Source organism: Crocodylus siamensis, chromosome 13, assembly GCF_052110815.1.
Source record: "Crocodylus siamensis isolate JL-2025a chromosome 13, ASM5211081v1, whole genome shotgun sequence".
NCBI lineage: Eukaryota > Metazoa > Chordata > Crocodylia > Crocodylidae > Crocodylus > Crocodylus siamensis.
In genome coordinates, this window is record NC_143407.1 from 32,790,884 (window position 1) to 32,815,536 (window position 24,653).

Below are 24,653 nucleotides of genomic sequence, written 5' to 3' on the forward strand. Positions count from 1 at the left end.
CAAGATGCATGTTATTGAGCCTGTCAGTACTTCAGGCTTGTCACTGTTTTATGATCCTAGATTGCCTTTAACCATGGCAGTACTGGAGAACTCGCTGGGGACTGGTTTTTTATGATGTGGTTTGAATTCTTTGCTGGTCACGTGGTCTCTTGCTCCCTTCATTTAGTTCAAGTTTTTTTGGTTCTAATCTCATCTTGAAAGTAGTCCAAGCTACAAAGTGAGCAGTGCAGGGTCCCAGGGTGGCTTGTTTGACTTGCACACCTGGGGCGGTATAATCTGGCCTTGAAGAAACTTTGAAAGTGGAAAATACTGGATAAGGAAATATGACTCACGCTCCTGAGTGATTTGTTTGTTTCGGTTACAACCGGGCCTATCTTGCACCCACGTGTGCAAAATAAACAGGCCAGTTGGGACCAGCGTCTAACAGTGTAACACCTGGCACCTGATCGGGTCCTTTTAAATGGGAAGGAAGACACCAAAATCTAAGTGGCCGAAGCCTTGAAGCTGAGCACCTTATGCTCCCATGAATGTTGGGACTGTTCAGTGCTGATAATTGCACCAGTTTTAATGAAGGCTCTCCATCTGCTTGTGGTGGGGACCCCGATTCAGAGGCACTGGTGAAAACTCCACATTTTCAACAAAGACAAGCTCCCATGTGTTCTGGTACTGTGATAGCAAGTCTGTGTGCATCTCGCTTTAAGTATGGGAGGAGTCTGGCTAAGGTCCGAAGAACTATTCATGCACTTAAAGTCAGGCAGGCGTTTATCTGAGAGGTTTGCTGAATTCGGGCATAAGTGATCAAAGGCCCTTAGCTAACGTTCCTAGAACAATTAGCCTGTTCCTATACTGCCTCCTGCAACGGTTCAAAAATCACCAGTCCAGCCCTGAACCGTCCTAAAAATTGGCTTAGAAATCATCATAAAATGTTGAAAAGTGCATTTCAGATGCTTTTACTTTCATTTCTTTAAAAGCCTTTTCAAATTCATATTTTCCACCTTTCTCCTGTAATTCTGAGGACTGGACATTTTTGCTTTTTTAAAATGATGCTGCAAATCTCTCGCCTTCATGAGATTCCAGGAGCTGGAGCTTTAAGCACAACACCTCAGCTATTGGGAAGAGTTAAGATCCCAGATTTGGAGCTGGCATTTCATTTGCAATCATTGCGGTTCTTATTTATTATTTGGATTTGCCTAGCATCTAGGAAGCCGTAGCCCTGGACCCAGAGCCCCACGCTACAAGCACAGAATAAAAAAGTGGCTCCCTGCTGCAGGTAGCCCACAGTCTGATTGAATTTTGGATTCCCTCACACTTTGTCACTAGTCATTGGGTAATTTCCCTTCTCTCCTTTTATTTCTCTCGCTCTTCTGGGCAAGGTTTCACCACTGAACCGGTTAAGTCACAGATGGAGGGAGCAGTTGCTGTCTAGACAGCCTTAAATTTGTAGCAGTTATTTTGTTGTTCAGCACATGTCTCTGATGCTTGTTGCCCTTCCTCTATCTCGACAGATCTCTGTGTCGGGAGGCGGGCTGCCTCCTGTGAGCACCCTGACCAACATCCACGGCCTGTCCCATCACAACCCCCAGCAGTCCCAGAACCTCATCATGACGCCGCTCTCGGGAGTTATGGCCATCGCGCAAAGTAAGTGCTCTGCCCCCTGCACTTCAGGTGTGCTCTTGTCAGAGGGACTCTGTCTTCCTGAACCTGGTTGGTTTAGAAGTACAGGAAACCCTTGCTATTCGCGGGTTTGGCATTTGGGGTTTCAAATATTCGCAAATGCCAAGCCCGCATTTTAAATACACTTTAAACACTTACTGGAGCACCTCGGGAGCTTCACACTCACTGCTGCCGGGCTCCTGCCAGAGCCGGGCCCCCCTCACAGCCGCCGGGGGGCACTGTGTTCATGAATGCAGTGCCCTATTTGTGGATTTTGCAATTCGCGGGGTATACGAGAATGTATCTCCCACGAATGGCAAGAGTTGCCTGTACCATATTTTCTCACGTACAACACACCCCATACATAATAGGCACTTGTTTCAAAAGGTAAAAAAAAAAAAATTCCACTGTTATGGCTGCATAGAGCAAGGACAGAGCCTAATCTTCAGTTGACTTTTCTGCTTAATTAAAGCTGAAACTCTAGCTGTTGCTGAAGCCTGGTCTCTCCATGGATGGATCTATAATTCTGAAAGGAGCTAAAGAGTGTCCAAGTCTGTGAAAAAGGAGAGAGACCAGAAGCAGCTAGCAGGCAGCAAAACTTCCCTAAGAAAGGTTATTTTGCTTAGTTGAACATCAAGATCATTAAAAGGGAGAGAGGTTTGTTAACACCGCTAGAGAACAGAACAAGCCATTAAGTTAATTGGCTCCCTCAGCTGCCTGAATAGTAATGCAGCTGCTGCTGCACTGTGGAGCAGTGTCAAGGCAGGGTGCTTGTATCCCAGTTAGAAAATCAGCTATCCTGCTTCATACATGGATCCTGATTTTGGGGGGGCTGTTTTTTTTTTCTGTGGGGGGGAACAGTGCATGTTGTGTGAGAGAAGATATGGTAACTTCACTGAGCAGAAGTAAACCCCCACTCCCCATTTCCCTGCAGACCCAACTGGGTACAATGACTTATTTCACTTCCAGAACTGACCATTGTAACTGTGTGGCCTTTTCCCACTAGGGTCAGAAGGAAGTGAAGTGGTTGCACTGGCCCATGGTTGAAGGGAAACCATTTGATTTTTCTTCTCCTAGCATCTATTGTGTGCTCTGGTGTGGTATGGAGGGAAACGGAGACACCCACTTGGGTACCTCTAGCTGCAGGATGGTGTTCTCCTCTGTTTTCGTTCTCCCAGAGCAGCACCTCTGAGTGTGCTAGCACTGACGTCTCTGCTCACTGTCCCGTTCTCTCTCCTGGCAGGTCTGAACACCTCCCAAGCACAGAGCGTACCTGTCATCAACAGTGTTGCTGGAAGTCTGGCAGCTTTGCAGCCGGTCCAGTTTTCCCAGCAGCTGCACAGTCCACATCAGCAGCCTCTCATGCAGCAGTCTCCCAGTCATATGACGCAGCAGCCTTTTATGGCCACGGTGACTCAGCTACAGAACTCACACAGTAAGGATCTTGTCAGGTATTTGTTGAGGGACCCAACGAAGTGCCTGTGATTGTAAAGAGTCCAAAATACTTTTGAATACAGTTTGCTTGCTCCCTCCCCACTCCCCTGCCATGCACCCAATTGGGTCCTCACTCCATCCATGCTGCAGTTGAAAGGGGTGACTGTGGGTCTTACAGTGGCCACCCAGTACCCACAGCAGTTCATTTTGGGGTGCAGAACCTGCCTGGCACTGTACTTGGGCAATAATCTTCCTCCAAGCTCCATGCTATTGTGACTATATGGAGCTTATATCTAGCCTGGGTGCATTTACATGAGCTTCAGTCACAGCTGTGGGATGCAGAGTAGATTCACCCTATGAAAATTCAAGGAGGGAAAGCAGGCGAGGAACCTCTTCCCTGTGAAATGGGTTTTCTTCCGTATACCCCTTCCAGCAGATATGGAGAGGGGAGGAAACTTGGCTGCTGTAACCCTAGCACAGTGGATGCTAGCCATTCTCACTTGGCTGTAATTCTTCCTTCCTCACAACTGCTTCTGCTCTTCCCTCCACTTGGACCTCCTCTTCCTCTACAGAATTACTCCTTCATCCCTTGTCTCTAAGTCCGAGGACCAAATTCTTCTCTTGGTCACAGGAGTAAAGCTAGAATAACATGAGTGAATTTACTCTGGGGCAGAATGGAATTTGTTCCAGGAAGCTCTGTTTGCATCCCAAGCCTGCCTGTGCCTCTGCCCAGGAAAGGCTGGACTCTTCTTTAAGCACAGTTAATAGTAAAACCATTTCAAGGTGCACTGAACATCTCAGGGTTATTGGGGTAGGGGGCAGGTAGGGGAAGGAAAATTGGTTTAAGCAAGTTAAAGAACTCTGTGAACTTCCAGGAACCGGAGAGAAAATAAAAACAGATCTAAGGAACAAAGGTGTTGACCAGGGATTTCAACTGCAGTGACAAAAAGTCTACAGGAGTTACTAAGTCTCCTTGGCAGTCCTTACCATCTACTTTTACACAAACCTTGCACAGAAGGAAAAGAGGCCTGGGTTTGAAATAATCAATGGCAGAGGATGAATTATTCTCCTGCAAATCAGAAGATTTGACTGCTTTAGGTATTTTCTTCAGCTGAGACTTCCATGTGCTACAGCTCTGGAAAGAGTAATTGGCAGGTTGTAGCTGATTCATTTATAGTCTTGCAGTCAACCTGTCCTTATATTTTGTTAACTAACTTAAATCTTTGGTTAAAGTAAGAAATCTTTACTGCCTCCATTCACCAAGGGCTCAGTGTCAGGGCAGTTGCATAGTGCTGGGCCTTGAAGTCTGTCTGGAGGGTCAGGCCCAGAGAGATGAATGGACCCCAACTCCAATTCCCAACACCACTGTGGTGTTTTGCAAGGAAATTTGTCAGGTTTAGGGCAGTCTGTTTTTGATGAAAGATTTTTTTTCTGGATAAAAGACATGTTTGGCCATAGCTATCAGTCAAATCACACAGTTTTCCATCAAACTGTTTTCAGCCAGCCCAACCAAGCACCAGCAAGTTGGAAACATTTGGGAAAAGGAGATGTAGACACGATGTCCCTTCAGACTTTTGAGCTGGCCCAGGAGCTTGCTAGAGGCATTCCCTTTACTTCCCTTAACTGTTACCAGTCCCCATTGGTTAAGAAAGTGAAACTCCCATGGGCTTTACCTTTGCCTGCTGGATCTGACCCTGCCTTTGGTGACCTTGTCCATCATCCCTGCCCCCTTTCCTGTATGTGCCTCTGCCGCTCAGCAGTGGGGTGGACTCTGTAGGGTTTGAAGGAGGGTGCGGAGGGTTCCTTTGGTTTTAAAAGTGCGCCGGTGCTTCTCGTTTGTCTGCTTTGTTCAATGACTGTAGCTGCTCATGTGATGACTGTCTGTCTCCTTCGTTTTTGTAGTGTATGCACACAAGCAGGAGCCTCCCCAGTATTCCCACACTTCCCGGTTTCCATCAGCTATGGTGGTCACAGATACCAGCAGCATCAGCACATTAACCAATATGTCTTCCAGTAAACAGGTAACAGCACATGTGTTGATCACGTTGTCAGTCTACACTAATCATATGAGTGTTGCTCTCTGCTTGTGTCAGAACAGCAGAGAGAGAATCTGCCCATAGAGGGGACAAGAAAGCTGTGTTTCTCAGTAAATTATGGTTTGCTATAAAAGGAATGACTGTTTGCACAATGCACTGTTTATAGCTGTTATTTCAGGTTCATGCATGGTACACAGGAGATGGGCTAAACCCACAGGGTGACATTCTCGTTGCATAGATGTCTATGGTGAAGTGCCCTTTGAAACCACAAGGACCAAGATTTTGCCTTGAATCATTTATCTGCCCAACCCCATACTTCGGGGTGGAGAAAGATAAAGCTGGAGCCAAGCCAGCTCAGCTCCTGTGTCTGCTCAGCCCATAACTCACTGACTCAAAGCCAAATAACAACCCCAGTCTTTTCAGACCATCCCCTTTGCCCCTGTGGTTATAAATGGGTTCTGCTGCATGTGTTGCAATGCTATTTCCCCATCTGCACACAACAAGACTCAGCCATGAACAGAAAAGTCACAGGTTGCAAAAGAAAGCCAGGTGGGCTTCCTTTACTGAGAATGGTTCTGGGGGCGTTCTGTCAGTGGGTATGTTGAACTGCTGCCACTGCTAATGGTTGTTGAGCACGTGCATTTGGGCAGTGAATAGATCCCCCCATTCCTTTATGCTGATCAGTGCCACCTTGCATCTCTGCTTGCTCAGTGTTTGATGTCCGGGACTAAATACCAGTGTAGCATAGAAGCAGTAGAAGGTAGATCTAGATTGGTGGTTAGGGTTGTAATATAATAGAGAGATATCTATGTCATTTCTCATATAAACTGGCTCCAAATGATTGGGGTCTGAGGTATATGACCCCATGTCACAGCAGAGTCATATTGACAGAACAATGTAGGGAAAAGCTTGTGCTGGTGATTCACTTATCCGTGTATATGTAAGGACTTGGGTCTCCAGAGCTGTAAATCCAGCCCCTGTCACCCGTGGCAATTCTGTTTTTTTCCTTTTAAAAAAACCTGACCCCACGGGTGACTAGCATGAAAATGACTTGAGTAATTGCCCCATTCCCTTGGCTAATTGTGACTTGTTTAGGAACGTGCAGGACTTATGATGCCTTTGTGATCATTGCAGCGAAGTCCAGGCTGGCATAACTTTATTGAAGTTGATTTAGCTTCCTAGAAGCAAATGACCTTTTCCCTGACTCTGTTAATAGAGACCATTTCTAAATGCAGGTGAGGGATTCTAATCTCAGTAAATCGGGGCACATTTAGAGTCACTGTTAAATCCAGACACACTACTCTAAAAGTGCAGGAGTGTAGAAGAGATCAGGCTTTGAAGCCAGATCCTGATCTGATGTAAACCACCAGAGCTCCTTGAAAATCCTTGTGTGGGTCTGCAGCTGATCAAAACACACCTTGCTTCATTGAGGTTAATGGATGAGACTCCAACGCCCCAGTTTTTTAAGATGTATATTTATATCAGGCCCTATGTTATTAATATCCAACTCAGACAATAGCCCCTTTTTTAAAAAGCCAGCTCTGGGGACTGTGGGAAATATGTGGCCCTTATTGATTGCTAGATAAATAGGAGACAACCTTGAACTTGTATTCAGATAAACCTTCTTGCTAATCGCTGACAGTGGGAAGGAGAAAAATCTCGGCAGCAAACATAAAGCAAATAATGCTTGGAATTGCTGCGCAGCTTTGTTTTCATAGATGCCCTTAAGTTACACTGCAAGGATGGTGCAGAGACAACTCTATTCATCCCAGGGGAAAAATGGAACGGTGTAAGTCTGAGTACAGTGGGCTACATCCCGTTGTAAATCAGCAGAATCAGTGATGAGCAGAGCAGATTCTCATTGAGTTGATGGAAATCTGCATAGCTGCATTGATTTGACCAGATATTCATCCCATAGAGCTTCGCTGGAGTCCACAGGTCAAATTCCTAGTGGGTCCACGCTGGCATAGTTGCATGGAAGTCCATAAAGACTCACCAAAGCCCAGTCCCTCTGCCGGTGTGGGACCCAGTGCAAACCTTTTCTCTCACAAAATGGAAGGTGAAAGTGTAATTCTCAACCCCACTGCCCTCCGACTCCTGTTAGGTTTCCCAGTCTTTGTAGTGAGCAGGGAAAACATTTATCTGTGCCCACAAATCTCAATCAGTCGGGCAATCAGGCACATCAGCACTCCTCGGGAATACCATTTCCTTTGAAAGGCTTTATCAATCCATCTGGTGTGCGCTCAGCCCTATCCTCTCCCTTGATTAATTATTCTGTCCTACCCCTCGTTGACTTTGATGCTTGCTTGTTGAAACAAGCCCTCGGAATACAGGAAATGTGCTTTTTAATCAAAATAGCGCACAACGCTACCTGCTAGGCCTGGGGATGGCGTGTGCCCTTTGCTACGCAAAGCGATCTTCTGGCTTTGAAGCAGAGCTGGCTGAGATAATCAAGCTGCTTTTTTCCCTGCCTCCCCCTTCTCCATACTCCTTCGGTTTATTTTTTTAGAAGTAGGTTATCCAGGGCAAGCAAGCCCCGAGCATAATAAGCCAGCAGTGTCAGCCATCCAGAAAGCCGGCCCCCGCTCGTGGGACTGAGTGCAGAAAGGAATGTGTCTATGTGCAAGCAAGGCCCATGAGCCACTGAAGACCCATTGAAGCCCACCATAAGGGCCACAAATTGGATCAGCCTCATGTGAGGCCCTGGCTATGGGGATGAAACCCTCAGCAGCACTCCATGTTGGGGCTTGCATAGAGTCCTGGTTTTCTACTGTCCATTTTGCAAATGCAGCTTGATCTCAAAGGCAAGGGTAAGAAATAATTTAGTATCCCTGAGTACTCTTTGCATTGCTCATCCCTGCTGTTAACAAAAGGTGAGTTGGATGCCGATGGAAATTGCTGCTGAAATCAGTTGAGAGTTAGGTACTTAGTACCTGTGAAGATCTGGGCCTGGATTCAGTCCAGCGGGAATCTTTCTATAGTCTCAAGCTTTGGGCCACACCCTGAGACACTGGCTGAGACTTGGAGCATTTGCCAGAAGTTGAGCTCTTTTTCCAAGGAGAGAGGTCATATATAATCCATCCACTATTTATCTTCTCTGTCTCAGCTGAGCAGGTCTCTCCCTCTGTCTCCATCTGGGCCAGCCGCAGTGCTTTGTTGGCCTTCCTATTCCCTCAGGGCCAGGAAGGGGGACACACTCAGTGCCCCCTGAGCAGAACCATTTCTTCTAAGCCACCCCCTTGGGCAGGGCTCTCTCACCTTCACTCTGAGCAGGAGCTGCTGATCTCTTATCAGCTGTTTATGTTTAGACTTGGAAGGAGCAAATAACTCCCAGTTCCTTTGACAACACTTAAGCCTGAGCCACCATTTTATTACGTGAGCAAACATCTGATAGCCCCAGAGCCCATCCCTAATGACATGTCATAGAAGCCTCTTGGCGTCTCCTTATCTCTGCCTTATGATGTTTGCTGTGCACTGAAACCTGCAAGGTCACCTGCAGCTTCCCAGCCTCCATCCAAAATCCAAAAACTGAGGAGCAGTGTGTGTGCATGCGCGTGCATTGGGGCGACCATGTGGCATGGGGGAAACTCAGGAGTGAAGGCTCATGAGATCTAGGGGTGAGAAATTGCCAAGGCCAGGTATAGGAGGTAGCAGCTATTGGGCAGTGCTACCAAAGGTCGTGCACGTTAGGGTACGGCCTTGCCCTGCCTCACCCAAGTGTCTGTGTTTGCTGCGTAGTACTCTCAGTCCTTGGAGCTGTTTGTGGCATAAGACAGGAATCTTGTTGGGAATGGGCCGAGGACATGAAGAGCCCTGGAGGAGGGACGTAAATGAAGCTAAAAGGCAGAGAAGCGTAGTGACGTGCAAAACATTTCCTCTCGATTTGAATGGAGGCGATGTCAGTGTGAGTGCAGAAAGCAGAACTTGAGTCCTGAATGCAGCCACCAAACACATGCAGCAGAGGTAGGACCGGTCAGCCACCGAGATGTCTGCCAAGGTGCGAGTCCACCCCGTGCAGAAGGAACCAGTTAAGGTGGAGCTCCTCTCTCCTTTCTGTGCCAAGGCTGCCTGTGGACCCCTGTCTACTAGGGACCGAGCCCTCCACTCCCTCCACATGAGTCACAGAAAAGCCATTGCTTGGTAATGACTCCTGGCCTGTATTGTGACCTTGCCCCCCCCAAGCAGCTTTCAACTCGTGAGACTGCATTTACTCGGTCGGCAGATCAGCATACGCTTCGCTGGTCTTGGCAGCCTGGCAAAGGGGAACAAACTGGTCTTGGAACAGCTTCTCCAACAGGCTGGGCACAAATAGGCACTTTATTTGGTCGGATCTGGCAAGAAAACTCTGCATGTTTCCTATTGCAGTGCCAGAGGCCCTGGGCACAATCCAGCACCCGGTGAATCAGTATTGTCCCATTGGCTTTGGCAGTTGGGACTAGGCTTCACAGGGCCCCTCAGTTACCACCTCAGTGCTGTGTCTCATGGAAATCTCTGGGTAAAAGCTGTGATCCCGAGGCTGCAACCTTGGAGCATTGAATGGAGCAAGAGGGAAATGGGGAGAGGTAGGTCTGAGCTCCAGGATAGTAGTAGATCTGCTTGGATTCAGAGATTGCTGCAGAAATCCTGGGAGTATCAGCTGGTGTCACCTTGCAGACCCCGTGCAGGCTGGCCAGTTTGGCTGCCCTAGGGTTGTGGAAGCAGAAATGTGAATTACTGACTCTGTTGCACTGAGAGTTTTGTGAATGCTAGAATGGCCCTGAAAGCTCATTCCTGATGGCCATTAAAAGGCATCCTGTTCCCCTGCTTTACACGTGGTAACGCTGCATGCATGCTCTCTAAATCACATCTCCTGCTTCTCTCCCGCTTTCTCTCCTAGTGCCCCCTGCAAGCCTGGTGATGTTCCACACCTCACTGCTTTTGCACCTAGTGACCGGAGCTTATTTTCCACAACATCATGCCGGTAACCAACCAAGTCTGGGGAGCGTTGCTATAGAGGAGCTCAGCCAGCTTGTCTAGCGCCATAGCGAGGAGCCGATCCGCCTGAAAAAGAGCTGGAGTTTCGCGACGAATAGCCAACCTTCTGCAACTGGACAGGAGCAAGGCTCTGTCCACAAGGTGCCTCATCCCAGAGACTGTGCTCTTCCTTCCCTTCGCACAGTATTTCCAGGACGTGTCTTGAGGATTTTAAGTATTTGCCTTCTAGAGGCTGTTGCCTTTTGTGAGAAAATAAGAACAAAACTGACCGAGAACTGGCAGAAGAGGAGAGGAAGATCAATGCTATTTAACTTATATTTCTCCACCAAAGGGACTGGTGAGAGACTTGGATCTGTTACTTAGAATTTGGAAGGAGGAATCACCTGTGCTGTTGAACTGAGCCAACTACCCTGTAAATATAGATAAGCCTCCATCCTCCCCAAGCCTTTCACTGTCACCTATACATAGAGATTTATATGAAAGCAGTCAATTGTGTCCAATGGATGTAAACTACTGTAATTAAGTGCAATTTCCCCACCTGTATATATTGGCCAAAATTCTCATACTTCTCCTTTTGTAAAGGTCAGAGCTGAGGTGTTTTGGTTTTCTTTCCCTTTTTTGTTTTCCTTTTCTTTCAATGAGTGAATTCATAAGGAGAGGCCTGGCCATACTCAAGGGTGTCAGTCCCCCAGAATTGCACTGGCTGCTCGACCGGAGGACCGACACAAATGCGCGCCTCTGCAGAGCTTAAAGGCCGACAAGCTGCAGCATGGTCAATAGTCCTGTCTAATAGGAGCCCACACTTGAGGAAGGACCAGGGATGAAATAAGTGACCCAGTGACTTGCTACCCAGCAGCCATGACTGGCACGATCCGTTTGGTGGCAACTATCAACATCTGGCTCTCGACTATTATTATTTTCTTTTTGCTGTTTCGACTGAGGTTGGGCAAGGGTGGAGAAGAGTTCACATGGGTGTAGTGAGACACGTAGACCATTTCTGGAGTCTTCCTTTTTTCAGGTGTGTGTAGTTTCCAAGGGAAACTGCTGCTACGATCTGAATGGGTGCATAAGATGGTATTTTTGGTAGGAACATCCTATACCTGCCAGGGGGGTTAGATGCCCTGATCTTCCTTCTTTCAGAGAAGGGAGTGGGAAGTAGGGAGCGGGCCCGTGTCTGATTTCCATTTTACATTGTAAATTGGAATAGGGTGAACTTTGTTAACCTTACCTCTTTCAATAAATGGGCTGCCCTTGTCTTCCTAATGCTATGTTCTAACTTGCTGGTAGCTCTCACGCCTTTGCACTTGGATGAAAGATCTCTAGTGCTATGAGTTCAAGTGTGGGTCACGCAACCAGCTAGAGATGTTGGCTGATTGTCCTACCTTGGCTCAGCAGGATCTATCTCTTGCTCTATGACCAATCCCTTTTAGTGGGACAGCTCACAGTGCGAGATACTGTTCCTTGTGGGTAGTGGTGTGACAGACTGGGCCCAAGACAGAAAGATCTATGCTGGAAAGTGATCAAGAAGGAGTTGGGATGGGTATATTTGAGCGCCTGCTTTCACTGATGACAATCGATGCAGCTACTATATTGGACTGTTCTTTATTTGTAGACAGGAGGTGTTTAGGAAAGAGAATGCCATTCACAGACTCACAGAAAGTTAGGGTTGGAAGGGACCTCAGGAGGTCATCCAGTCCAACCCCCTGCTCAAACCAAGACCATCTGCAACTAGATCATCCCAGCCAAAGCTTTGTCTAATCAGGTGTTGAAAACTGCCAAGGATGGAGCTTCCACAACCACTCTAGGTAACCTGTACCAGTGTTTTACTGCCCTCCTAGTGAAAAAGTTCTTCCTAATATCTAACCTCAACTTCCCTTGCTGCAACTTGAGACCATTGCTCCTTGTTCTGTCATCTGCCACCACTGAGAACAGTCCAGCTCCAGCCTTTTTCAAACCCACCTTCAGGGAATTGAAGGCTGCTATTAAATCCCCCCTCAGTCTCCTCTTCTCTAGACTAAATAATCCTAGTTCCCTCAGTCTTTCCTCATAAACCATTTTTTTTCTTTCCCCAAACCATTTTAGTTGCCTTCCATTGGACTCTCTCCAACTTGTCCACATCCTTTCCATAGTGGCATGGCAAAAACTGGACACAGGACTCCAGATGTGGCCTCACCAGTGCTGAATAGAGGGGAATAATCACTTCCCTGGACCTACTGGCGGCACTCCTACCAGTGCAGCCCATGATGCCATTAGCCTTCTTGGCAACAAGGGCACGCTGCCGGCTCAGCTGATTGTCCACTGTAACGTCCAGGTCCTTTTCTGCAGAGCTGCTGCCCAGCCAGTCAGCCCCAGCCTGGACTGGTGTGTGGGGTTGTTCTGTCCTAAGTACAGGACTTTGCACTTGTCCTTGTTGAACCTCATGAGATTTCTTTTGGTCCAATCCTCCAATTTGTCCAAGTCACTCTGAATCCTAGCCCTACCCTCAAGTGTATCTACTACTCCCCCCCGCTTGCTGTCATCTGCAGACTTGCCAAGGGTGCACTCTGTGCCATCTTCCAGGTTGTTGATGAAGATGTTGAATAAAACTGGCCCCAGGACTGACCCAGAAGAAGGGAGAAGATCAGCAAGAAGTTTATTTGCAGGAGGTCTTCAGATGATGTTTTCTGGGAGCTAACCATTTTCTATCATGCCTTCCATCTTCCCTTCAACAGAAGACTTAGGGTCTTGCCCTGCTTGCTTTGAAGCCAGCAACAAAACTTCCGTTAACTTCTGTGGGACCGGTCTTAGAAAGCAGACCAGATGGTCCACCAGTAGCAGGCTAGAGTGACACAGATAACAAATACTCCACATCATTCTCGCTGAGTTTGGAGGGGATCGTTTCTTCATCCCTTCGAAAGCAACAGGATGGCCACCATCTTCCCAGCTTGCAACCACCTGCTACAGGAACAAGAGAATACAGGGTCAGATTGTCAGCGGATGTAAATCAGCTTAATTCTACTGAAGTCAGTAGAACAATGCTGAATTTACATGAGCTAAGGACCTTTTCAAAAGCCTGTAAGTGATTTAAGGAGCATAAGTGGATTTGTTTCCAAAAGTTTTTGCTGGTGTTCAGTGAAACACTTTTGTTAACTGAGCATAAGGCTCCTCAATCACTTAAGTACTTCTGAAACTTTTGCAGCTCATGCTTGACCCCCTAAACTCCACAAGTGATTTTGAAAAGTAAAGATCATTAGAGTTTCCCTGTGAACGGCTTAATCACAGATAAAAATAAGGGATTCTCTCTTTCGGGCTAGTGGACCACACTTGACTTTGTGTTTGTGCAATGCTGAGCACAGCAGAGCCCCAGTCCTTACTGGGACCAGTAGGCATTAACATAAGACAAATAAGTCATTTTGAATTCAAAGGCGATATTTGGAATGGAATTTAATTTAATGTATAATATAATTAAATACCATGTTTTCTGCCTCACTATTGTCTTGTGATGTCCTACCTGAGCTGTGTTTTGCATTGCTGTCTTCAGTCTTTTATAGACAAGAACAAGAAGAATTGTTAATGTTTACAAAGTAAGTGTGGGATGGAAATACCCTAAGCGTAAGGTTTTCTTGCGAGTGCCACAGTTGTACGGTATGTTGTTGGTGGGTGTTGATTCAACAGACTATATGAGAAGCAGAATGGGCTTATTTCACTTGAAAGGTAAAGATGAATGTTTCTCTCGCTTGGAATATTGGTCTCGATTTCTAAGGGCTTGAACCTTGTAAGTCAAATATTTCATGTAGATTATCGGAGTATCGTTGGAAATAAGAATGGGCTCCAGTTTAATTTGAATTTTGAATTACCCAGTGTTTGGTAGTGATTGGGTTCACTCTGTTATAAATGCAGGAGCCATTTGCAAAGTCCTGGACAGAACCCACATTCGGGAGCACCTTTGTCTGGGGGTTTGAGTGTGTGTATCTAGTGATTTGAACACGGAGCTGTAGCTCTGGAAACCCAAGTTCTGATCCCAAATGTGCCGCCAGCTGGGTTGACATTGTTTTGCTGCCGTTCATCCTTTACTCATCACCAGCTGAAGTCTCTTCACTCAGGAGATCATTTAGGGCCTCATTTTTGGAAGGACAAAGTTGGCTCCCCTCATCCTTGAGACCCTCAGTGCCTTAGAAAACCAAGACAATCTCTCTTTATATCAGTTATCCCTTCTCTACAATGGGGTGAAATGCACCTACTGCTGTAAAAAGTTTACGAGGGCTTTGATTGCTGAGCGTTAGTATTTTACTGAAGGCCGGTCTTTGTCAAATAAACCAGGTGAAGTATGTTGAGAGTGAAGGGTGAATCCCAGGACTCGGAGCAAGCAGGCTCCCTGTGTCCCACAGTGTTGGTTTGCTCTGGTTAAACACTCCAAAGCTTCACTGCTTATCTGAAGTTTCTCTGAGCCTGTTTGTTCAGGAATCCTCCGAGTGTGGTTTTCTTGAGAGATCTTTGGTGTGCCTTGTTTCCAGCTAGAGCAGAAATACCACTACAGGTCAAATTTTTTCTTGCAAAATGTCTATTTGTACATATACCCTATTCCCACCAAAAGCTGAAAGCTATCGGCCAGATATAAAGACTGATGGATCATCTTCATTTACCTTCCCAGTACCTTTGGGATGGGAGTTTATTAAAGATTCAGCCACCGTTTCAAGTAAACCAGTGTCCTATTGGTCCGTTTCTCTTGTGCCACCACTTCTGTCTCCAAAATGGAAGCTGCATGCACTATAAGGGGGAAAAAGAGAAGGAAATCAGGCTTTCTTTTACAGACACATGGCAAAATGGAGGTCACACCAGGGAACACATCCAAGGCTGTGACAGGTAAGTAAATGAAAGGACATGGAAGAGAGAGAAGATGCAGATGGAAATGCAGCTAAGCCATGGGAGGCTTGGTAGGAAAGCTAAGCACTCAGTAGGCCCCTTAGAGGATAAAACAAGACAAAAATGTCTCAGTTGAGTCAAGACTTAGTTTGTTCCCTTGTGAGAAAGAAAAAGCATCAAACAGCCTTTGAGACCGCTCCACCACCCTGCATCTATCTGGTCTGCTTAGATAGTAAGCTCTTGTAGGCAGGACTGTCTCTTATTATGTGCTGGTAAGGCACAATAGGGATCCTGTTCTTGATTGGAGCCCTCTGGGCGATAAAGCAATGCTAATAGTAATAATAATGATGATGATGATAAAGGAGCAAGGAGGCAGTCTCGTGAAATGTTATGCACTTCCTTGTGGATGTTTATAGCCGCAATCACTGATCGTTCTGGATTTATCTTGTTTATGGAGAGTGAAAACATGAACTTCCAGCTTCTCCACACCTGAAACAGCCAGTGGCCATTCTGGGGTCTCCTTTCTTCATGCCCGTACATGAAATAGGCCTCAATAAACCCTCCATTGCAGCCCAGGCAGTGTGAAATTGCCTGAGGTATAAAAGGGCTAAACAGCAGCGAGTCAAGGATAGTCTTTCCACTGATTTCACTGGAGGCATTGGGCCGGCTTCAAGGCACCCCTCGGAGAAAGCCAGTTCTTGTCTTGAATCAGGACCTAAGCAAAGGTAAAATTCATGCTAGATGGCAGAAATAAAGCCCATCACTGCAGATATTCCAGACTGTTTTTGCAGACACCTGATGAGCCACAGATGGGTTCTCGGGTGAGATTCACCGAAGGGAGACGATGCCTCTGAGGGCTGCCTAGTGTAACGTGCACCGTGCACCCGAGAGGCACAGCGCTCCTCTGAGACGTGTGGAAGAGCAGCTGTTCGAATGGCGCGGCAGTGCGATAGACGACGGCCTGGAGAAGCTGTGGGTTCTCCATCATGGGAGGTGTCCCAAGAGGAGGTTGGATAGGCAGTGGTTGGGGTGATCTAGGGGTAGCTATGCCTATGTTCTTCTACGGGCATTTCCCATGTTTCTCAGCTTTGCTGGTTGCCACAGAGGGCCAGGAGGGAATCCTTTCCCCTCCTGCTGCTACATGTCATGGGGTTTTCTTCAGCCTTCTTCAGAGACATTGGGTGCTGGCTGCAGCCAAGGCTGTGAATTTTGACGGGCATGCCAATGCTCCTGCTGGGACTCATATCCCAGCGGTTCCTGGTTAGAGGGTCTTGTCCCTCTGCTTAGGGTCAGCCACATTGCCGTATTTGGGGTCAGGAAGGATTTGTGCCCCATGGCCAGTTTGGTGCAAATTCTGGGATTTTTTGCCTTCCTCTGTAGTGGGGGATGTGGCCTCTACCTGGGATCCCTTGAGAGTATTTTTAACAACCTTTGCAGCAGCAGGACATTGGCCACCATGGTCCCCTGGTTTTACCCGTCTTGTGTCCATTGACTGTAGTTTTGATAAGAGGTTAGACAACGGATTTGTATAGGATCGTTCGGATTGGGGTGATCCTACCTCGGGCAAAGGGATGACCTCTCAAGGACCCTTCCAGCCCTACTTACCTGTGAGCGGTGACAATCAGAACTGAATTTGGGCCCATTTGTTCTCGTGCACTTGTCCTAGGCGTTGTTCTGCAGTAACTGAAGTAGAAATACCTACGTCCACTCCTTACTACTACTAGGAAACAGGGATTCTTTGCCCAGGTCTGCCGCGGCCTTCTTGTTTCATTTTGGTACATCACTTCGTCTCTCTGCCACTCAATTCTCCCCCTGCTAAAATGAAAATAACCCTTCCACTTTCCCCCTTTTTTGCCTCTGTAGACTGTACACTCTTCAGGGCAGCGAGTTTTCTCTTACGATGTGTATGCACGTCCCGCACTCAGGGCTCCAGTCTCAGCTCAAGCCTCTAGATGTGATCACAGTACAAATAACAGTACCTCTCGCGAGAAGCACTCCCCCATTTTTGAGAGAGATGCAGTTTTCATAAGGTCCGCTTCTACAACTTCCTCTCTCGCTATTGTTTTGGGGTTTTGTGTGAGCGTGATGGACCTCTTATGAAGGGAAGAGTAACAAACGCCGGTCCCATGACAAAGTTCATTTATGACCAATCAAGTTTTACAAGGAGAGAGAATTATTTTACAGTTCAGAACTGCTTAACAAGGGAATTCCTTGTGAATGAAGATCCACATGCTGCCACAAGATAGATTTTTATAGGTCAGCCCTTTATTTTAGCCGTGACCTGTATTCTCACTCATTACAAAACAAAGAGCTGTCTCTTTACATTTGGGCTTATTGCTGGGCTGAGAATGATAAAGCTAGTCATTAGGAGGTGACTTTTCCCTGACACCCAGAGGGGCAATAATCCCATTATTACATGACAACAGACAATGTTAGTGGCACAGCAGGTCAAAAGACCCATAATTATCTTCTAATTTGCCTTTTTAATATGTAGAACGGGGGAAGAAAAAGATCCCAAGAAAAAGTCATAACACCTCCGAGGCATGTGTAATTCCCACTGTGGGAGAAGGGCCTGGCTCTGAGCCACCCCAGAATAAGGCAGATAAAGGTGTCTCCTTAGGGCCATCTTCCCAACCTCCAAACTCTCACATCTTGCTCTCCATATCACCAGCCCTCAGCATGCAAAACCTGGGAGTCAGGGCTGCAAAAGCCTGAGGGTCAGTACAAGCTCCCTGTTCTGGTTTTGCCTTGGGTCCTAGAAGTCACTGCCACAAGCCTTTTCTCTGCACCTTCGCGGGCGAAAACCTTTGTTCTGGATGTCCCCTCTCGCACAGCTGACATCCTTGTGCAATGGCAAGAGTCCGTGACATTTGCCATCCGCTCGGGGGCCTGGGCTGGGCATTTGGGATCGGAGGAAAGCGTCACTGCATTGCAAGTCCCGGAGCCCCCAGTGCAGCCTGTGGACGCACAACACTTCCTTCGGGTTACTGGGAGAGCGTGTGTCTCGGGACTAAAAAATGCAGCCCGGGCTTAGAACAAGTCTGAAGCACCGTGTAGCAGCGGTCTGCAAAGGGCGAATTCTGGCTCCCGTCACTGTTGGCCCCAGTGGATGCAAATCAATAAGCGAGGAAAAAAAGAGGGCCTCTGCCCCTTGTTGCCTTCCCCAGCTGCGTGTATGCACTGCTCCTGCTGAGAAGAGGAGGAGCTGCCAGAGGGAGGGAAAGAAAGGGAGGACCGAAGGGATCCCAGTTCAGTACGTGCCGCGTGCCTGGCAGTCTGAAACCCAGCCGTATCGTGCACCTCTGGCAGCTCATCGGCAGTGTCTGCTCCACAGCATTTGTGCAGCTAGTAACAATCACCCTCCTGTGGAGCCTCTCCTGCCTGTGGCGGTTTGGGTGGATCCACACGTAGGAACCAGGATTTAGCCTCATGGATGGTTAGATTCATGACAATGAATGGTCAGATTCATTACAAACGGGGCAGGACACTCTGTATTGGTTTCTAGGGACAATGTCAGCCTATAAGTTAGGGACCCAATCCACGGGGGGAGCAGGACCCCAGAACTGGGCCCGGGACATTTGAGGATCGCAGCCCCGTCTAATGCAGGCAAGGTGCTGCGGGGCTTTTGGTAGGTGTTATGGCTTGATGGGTGTCACAGCTGCCACTGAGTGCAAGCAGCTCAGGTGCCTGCTGCTCCCCCCACAAGAGGGTTTCCTTTGCAAAAAGTGAGCTCCTTTTCAGAAGGAAACCGTCTCGGTTTCTGACCTCGGAGGAGCCAGGCTTCATTAACAAAGCAGGAGCTAAAGGGCAGCCTCGTTAGACAAGGGAGGCGCACACCCAGTGGCAGGGAGGCGCCATCCCCAGGGAGGACTGTACCTCGGTTGCTCGGGGATGCAGGGGGGGTCAGGAAGGCCAGGGCGGAGATGGGACTGGGACTAGCTTCCCGGATCAAGGACGACAAGTCCTTTTGTAAATAGATAGGGGGCAAAAAGAAGGTACCGGGTAAAGTGGGGCCCCTGCAGGACACGCTAGGAGATCTGGCCATCACACCAGATGACAAAGCTAACTTATTTAACGACTTCTTTGGCTCCATTTTCCTGAGCAGGGACTAGATCAGCCCCTGCACCGGCCCCCTCAGGCCCCAGGGGAAGCACACCCAGGCCCAGGGTCAGGGAGGATCTAGTCAGGGAGCGTCTGGAGGGACTGGGTGTATTTAAATCAGCTGGTCTGGACGATCTCCATCCCCGAGTGCTGAGGGAATTAGCTGCGGTCATTGCGGGACCCCGGCACGGCTGTACGAGCACTCGTGGTGCTCTGGTGTGGGGCCAGAGGACTGGAAGAGGCCAATGTGGTCCCCATCTTCAAAAAGGGAGGAAGGAGGACCCAGGAAACTATAGGCCAGTCAGTCTTACCTCGATCCTGGGCAAGCTGTTTGAGAGAGTTATCCTGGCGCATGTCCACGAGGGGCCAGGGGGGAGGTCATGCTCAGGGGCAACCAACACAGGTTCATTGGAGGCAGGTCCTGTCAGACCAACCTGGCGGCCTTCTGCGACCAGGTCACCCCATCCTCAGATGCAGGGGCAGCAGTGGACAGTCTTCCTGGACTTTAGGAAGGCCTTCGACACTGTCTCTCACCCTGTTCTTATTAAGAAACTGGGGGGCTGTGGTGTCGATGCCCACACAGTCAGATGTGTCGCCAACCGGCTGGAGGGCTGCACCCAGAGAGCGGTGGTGGATGGGTCATTTCTGACCTGGAGGGACGTGGGCAGTGGGGTCCCCCAGGGCTCGGTCCTCGGGCCCGCACTGTTCAACATCTTCATTGGCGACTTGGACGAGGGGGTAAAAAGCACCCGTTCAAATTGCTGATGTCACTAAGAGGTGGGGGGATGTGGGCACGCTAGAAGGGAGGAATAGGTTGCAATCGGACCTAGACAGGTTACAGGGGTGGGCGGATGAGAATAGGATGGGACTCAACACCAATAAGTGCAAGGTGCTGCACCTTGCTGGGGTTGTTTGACCCCAGTACTCTTTCCTGCCATGGCAGGGGGTCGGACTAGATGATCTGCTCAGGTCCCTTCCAACCCAACCAACTATGAAACTATGAAAGTATGTTTTGGGGAGGGGGAGGCCGTGGTCTAGAGAGGGGAAATGGTTTACTCAGCATCACTCAGTGGCAGAGGCAGAGTTTAGCACCCCGGTCCCCACCTCCAACGCTCCTCCAGCCTCTGGGGCCCAGTGTCCAGGGCTTCCTCCTTCAAAGTGCCTGAGCCCAGAGAACTTGCTCAGCCAAAAAAAAAAAATTGGTACTACTAGCAATTGTTTGAGATCAAATCTGTTTGGGTGTGTGGTTTGTTTTCTTTTCATCAGATGCCTCCCAGAACCAAACTTCCAGGAATTCCCATCTGGTCGGAGACTGGGAGCGCTGACAAGCACCGTGGTGGGACTTTGTACCTGCAAGATGGCTGGGAGGAAGCCTGACCTCTCCGTTACCCCCAGAAGAAAGTGAGGCTGGGCTGACACCTGCTGAGACAGGTAAATCCCCGTTGCCTATTGTCTTCTGTTTGCTCTAGAGGCACACAGGTGATCCTGCAGACCAGGTTAGCTGGGTCAAAATCAGGTTGCCCCCTCCTTTGGCACCACGTGCATTGGACCCGTGCGAGGGCACCTCTGTTTAATAAGTGTTTTTTATCAAGTTATGACTTGCGGGTTGTAACTTCACAGATGTTGCTTTTATAACACCACCTAATCCTGAGACGGCATTTTTTACAGGTGGGGAGACTGAGGCACAGAACAGTGTCGTGCCTGATCCAAAATAACTTGCACAGCAGGGCATTGGCGGAGGAATCCTCATCTCTCGAGTCCCCCTTGCACACAGGACAGGGGTTTTGTGCAGTGTCTGACACTCCTGTGATTGCTGAATCTGCTGTGTCCCTCCTGTTGCTGCTTTCGCCCGCTGGTGGGCTGAAAGGCAGCCCAGTTGTGACCACAGCATCGGGAACGACATTGCCGTCACGGCAGCACCTCCCAGTGTGCTGCAAAAGGGGTGGAGACAGCCCTTTGGCTAGTGTAACTCAGCATCGTCCCTGGAGGCGTCTTTTATTGGACACTGATGGGGCTGTGGCAATTTCTACTCTTGGGGGGGTCTAACCCGAAGCTGTGACAGTGTGGGATCTCTGAAGTTTCCAAGCAATACAGTGTGCAAGACTGAGCCTGGGCAGCACTGAGCCTCTTGTGAGAGGCGTAGAGCTCCCTCAGCATATTTTAATACAGCCACCTTTGCTCAAGCAGCACGGCGTGCTTAGGAACAAAGTGTGCTGACTACATTGTGTTTAGTTCACATGGATTTAGGCCTCATAAGATCTGTCAGCTTGGGAGCAGCATATGACAGAGGCTCCCCCTCTATTGTCTGGGCAGTGAACCTGAGCTCTGGCCTGTATCTAACTCATGGGAATGGGTATGAGAGTGGGTTGTTTTTTATGCTCCTTCTCTCCCGGCCAAGTCCAGACAAGGTTGCTAGTCTCAGCCATCCCAGTGCTTCTCCTGGGATTCACGCTGAGATCAGCCAACTCATTTCTATTCAAGCCAGGGAGAAACCATCAGGTGGTTAAAAGACTCCTCCCCACTGACCTGGCTTAGGCATGAAGAAAGAGGAGATGCTGCCAGTCCCTCAACCCTCTACCCCACTGGTAGTTGCAGGGAATTGTTCTGGCTCCATTTGCTTTCTTCTTGACAGCTGCAGCAGTCCACACCTGGCAGCCCAGAAGGCTCCAGGAGAAAAAGGCTTTGTGCCAGCATGCTCTGACCATTAAGGAGACAGCTTTCCATTAATATCTCTATGCAGGTGAGTTATTTCAGCAACTCCAAAAATGCTGTTCCGTGCACACATAAAAGTCACTGTTCGGTTACACAACAGCAACCACCTCTGGAATACATCATGTCTCGGATCTCGTTCTACCAGTTGAACGGGTTAGCCAACAAATGTGGGCCTGATCCAGCTGCTGGGCTGAAGTCCCTGGGGAATGCTGACTTTTTAGAAAAAGCAGGATGAGGCTCTGCGGAAATACAGCTGCCCAGCAAGAAATATAAGGAGCTCCTTTCCGTCTCTCTTCCAGAACGCTCTGCCGAGAGGCAACATCCCCCGTTGCTTGCAAACCCTTCCCATCTCATGCTCTTGGGCAAGTCTTCTGTCCCTGCTGCTCACGTGGTATCAGAGATACTTTAGCACGAGATGGGTCAAAAGGGAAAGCATCATTACTTCTCCGGATAGCAAATACGCTGTGCTCTTTGAAGTCTTTGAGAGGATTTGCTTAGCCTGATGTCAGCGTTTGACTGGTACACAGAAAGGAATTCAGAAATTGATTGCATTTGGAGGCCCGAATGTTTGTGCACTTTGTTAGCTCCCATCTATCTGCATTGGGCTTGTGTCTCAAGATCAGATAGACGGAGACCACAGACTTCTTTACCTTCGGCTGGTGGGGTGGCTTTTGAAGCGAGGCATTGTGTAGATCTACCCGGCTCTGTTCAAACTGGGCTTTGGCTCGTGCATCCGGCAGACGTCTTAGCAATCAAAATCCTGGAGGCACGGTGAAAAATGCTCATGGTCACAGCAACAGGAATTAGTCAAGAATACTATTGTCCTGTTTTAGGTTTACGTGGCTTCACCTTCAGGCCTCAGGAGCTCAGACTTAGCCAGGAGATGAAGAACTCATCCATCACCAAAATGCAGTCCCCTCCTGAGTGTAGACAGACTGGGGGACGGGGCAAGAGTTTGAGCCAGGTCATCTCCCCCCACCGTAGACAGGGCCCTCAGTGACAGAGGGGTCCTGGCAGCCTCCGAGCTGATGGTGACTGACACCACCTCAGTCTACATACCTGGCAGTAATTGCTTGATAATACTGCTTACATGACAGGTTAGGGGTTCAGTTTTAAACTGAAAAGACAAGAGGAATTCAGGGAGCAGGAAGCTATCCGGTGAGCTGAAAAACAGCCAGGCTTTCACCCCCTTCCTCTTGCTAAAATCACTACAGAGCAATTAATGGCTGCAAGTAGTTAAGAGTGGGCATTTGTACATAACCCACGCAGCACAGACCTCCCAGTCGAAAGTCCAGGTCTAGAGCAAAAATGACACCTCCTGCACAAGGACACCCACCTGCTCCAGCATGTGGCTGGTGCGACTAGCTGGAGGTTTCCCATGCGCATCATGGTGACATGGTCCCAGCGTGTGAGAATGCACTTGCCAGCATACAGATGTGTCCCCAGTTCAGGATCCCTTCGGAGGCTGCTGGGACAGGGTGTAAGGGCAAGCAAAGCATGAGAGCATACGGCGCTCTCCTCTCTGAGACCTCCATGCGCATGCCGGGCTTGCCTATCTTCCTCTCCGACAGCTTCACTGAAGTAGGGGGTAGCTCAGGGTCTCTTCCAGTCTTGCAGGATGGCTAGGTCTCCAAGGGTTTCAGTAAGCCTGGATTGCCTGGCATCAACTGGTCGCCAGCAGAAATGCTCCCTGTTCCTCTCCTCCCACCCCACTGCCCCGCATTGGAATTAAAAGCATCCCTGAATATATTGTTTGCTTTTGTAGTTACAGACTTCAGTGCAGTTGTCTCCCCTTCCCAACAGCTGCTTCAGTTGCTGTATCAAATTGTGGTGGAGTCCCGCTGGGTAAACCTTGTAAACCTTCTCTCGCTGGTGCCCTCTGTTTGCTCAGCAAAGGCTCCTAGATTTACTTCTAAGCAGCCTCTTAAGATCCCTTGCTGACTGTCTCACGGCAGAACCCAGCGAGATCCCGGCGCAGATTAGAGGGTCAAGACAACTTCTGTCTTCTTTAGGAGACAAATGAAACCGGTTTCATTAGGCACATTCAAATTTAAACATTTGCCAACACAAGGTGAGGCACCCAGTGTATTACAGAGACTGGACTTGGGCTGTCGGTAGGCAAGACAAAAGCCATTGCTGAAGTTTCCGAAGGCAGAGACTGACCGGGAGACTCTGGGCTTCCCCTCTTCAAATGATGCAAAGCCCCATTGTGCATTTGTCTTGCCTGGATTCAGTTTATCCCCGAGAAACTGGGTAGAAAATGGTTGTGTAAGAGACGGGCATGAGTCTATAAGGTGAAAATCTCCCCTAACTTCAGACTAACACAGCTAAGCGCTGTCTCTGAGTAATACGCTCCTGCTTTGCAGAGGTAAAAATGACCATGCAAGATGCAGTCCATGATGTGGAAGCATTGCAGGGCTGTGGCTGTAACCATGATGGTCCAGGGGATATACCCGATGAAAATAGTTGTGTGGCAATGGTGTAACGCAGGAAGGTGCCAGGAAGCTTATCTAACCCCACCCAACTAGATAGTTGGTCCAATGAAAGATATGACCTCGCCCCACAAATCTTCCCCTCTTGCGTAGATGAGATGTGAGGCTGTAGGACGTCATGCCCCGAGCCACCTTGTACACCTCTTGCACAGTTTGAAGTGTGCAAAGAAAGCAAGAAAAAGATCAAAGAAAGCAAGAAAAGGGAGATCGTGAGCAAAGGCGGTAGATTCCCTTCTTCAAAGTTCTTTGAAGTCCCGGAGGATTCAAGCTGCTCGAGTTAAACTGCTACCCCGCTGCCTTGTTTTCTGCACTCATCAGCACTGTGTCAGCAGATTCCAGGAGATCTCAGCGATCTGGGAAGCACTCAATGGCCCTCACATGTTTACAACAATTACCCAGTCATCCAGGG

At 48.6% G+C, this 24,653-nt stretch overlaps 1 protein-coding gene across 2 annotated transcripts in view; it reads left to right on the top strand.

The window, feature by feature from the left end:
- The window catches only part of HNF1B (HNF1 homeobox B), a 50,296-nt gene extending 35,519 nt beyond the window's left edge, over window positions 1-14,777 (top strand). For both annotated transcript variants that reach the window (XM_090025879.1, XM_090025880.1), the window contains exons 6-9: window positions 1,506-1,638; window positions 2,897-3,088; window positions 4,990-5,108; window positions 10,000-14,777. In XM_090025879.1, coding sequence (XP_089882005.1) covers window positions 1,506-1,638; window positions 2,897-3,088; window positions 4,990-5,108; window positions 10,000-10,020 — 465 coding nt within the window. In that variant the 3' untranslated portion in view covers window positions 10,021-14,777. The remainder of the gene's footprint in view (window positions 1-1,505; window positions 1,639-2,896; window positions 3,089-4,989; window positions 5,109-9,999) is intronic.
- Window positions 14,778-24,653: the final 9,876 nt, after the last annotated feature.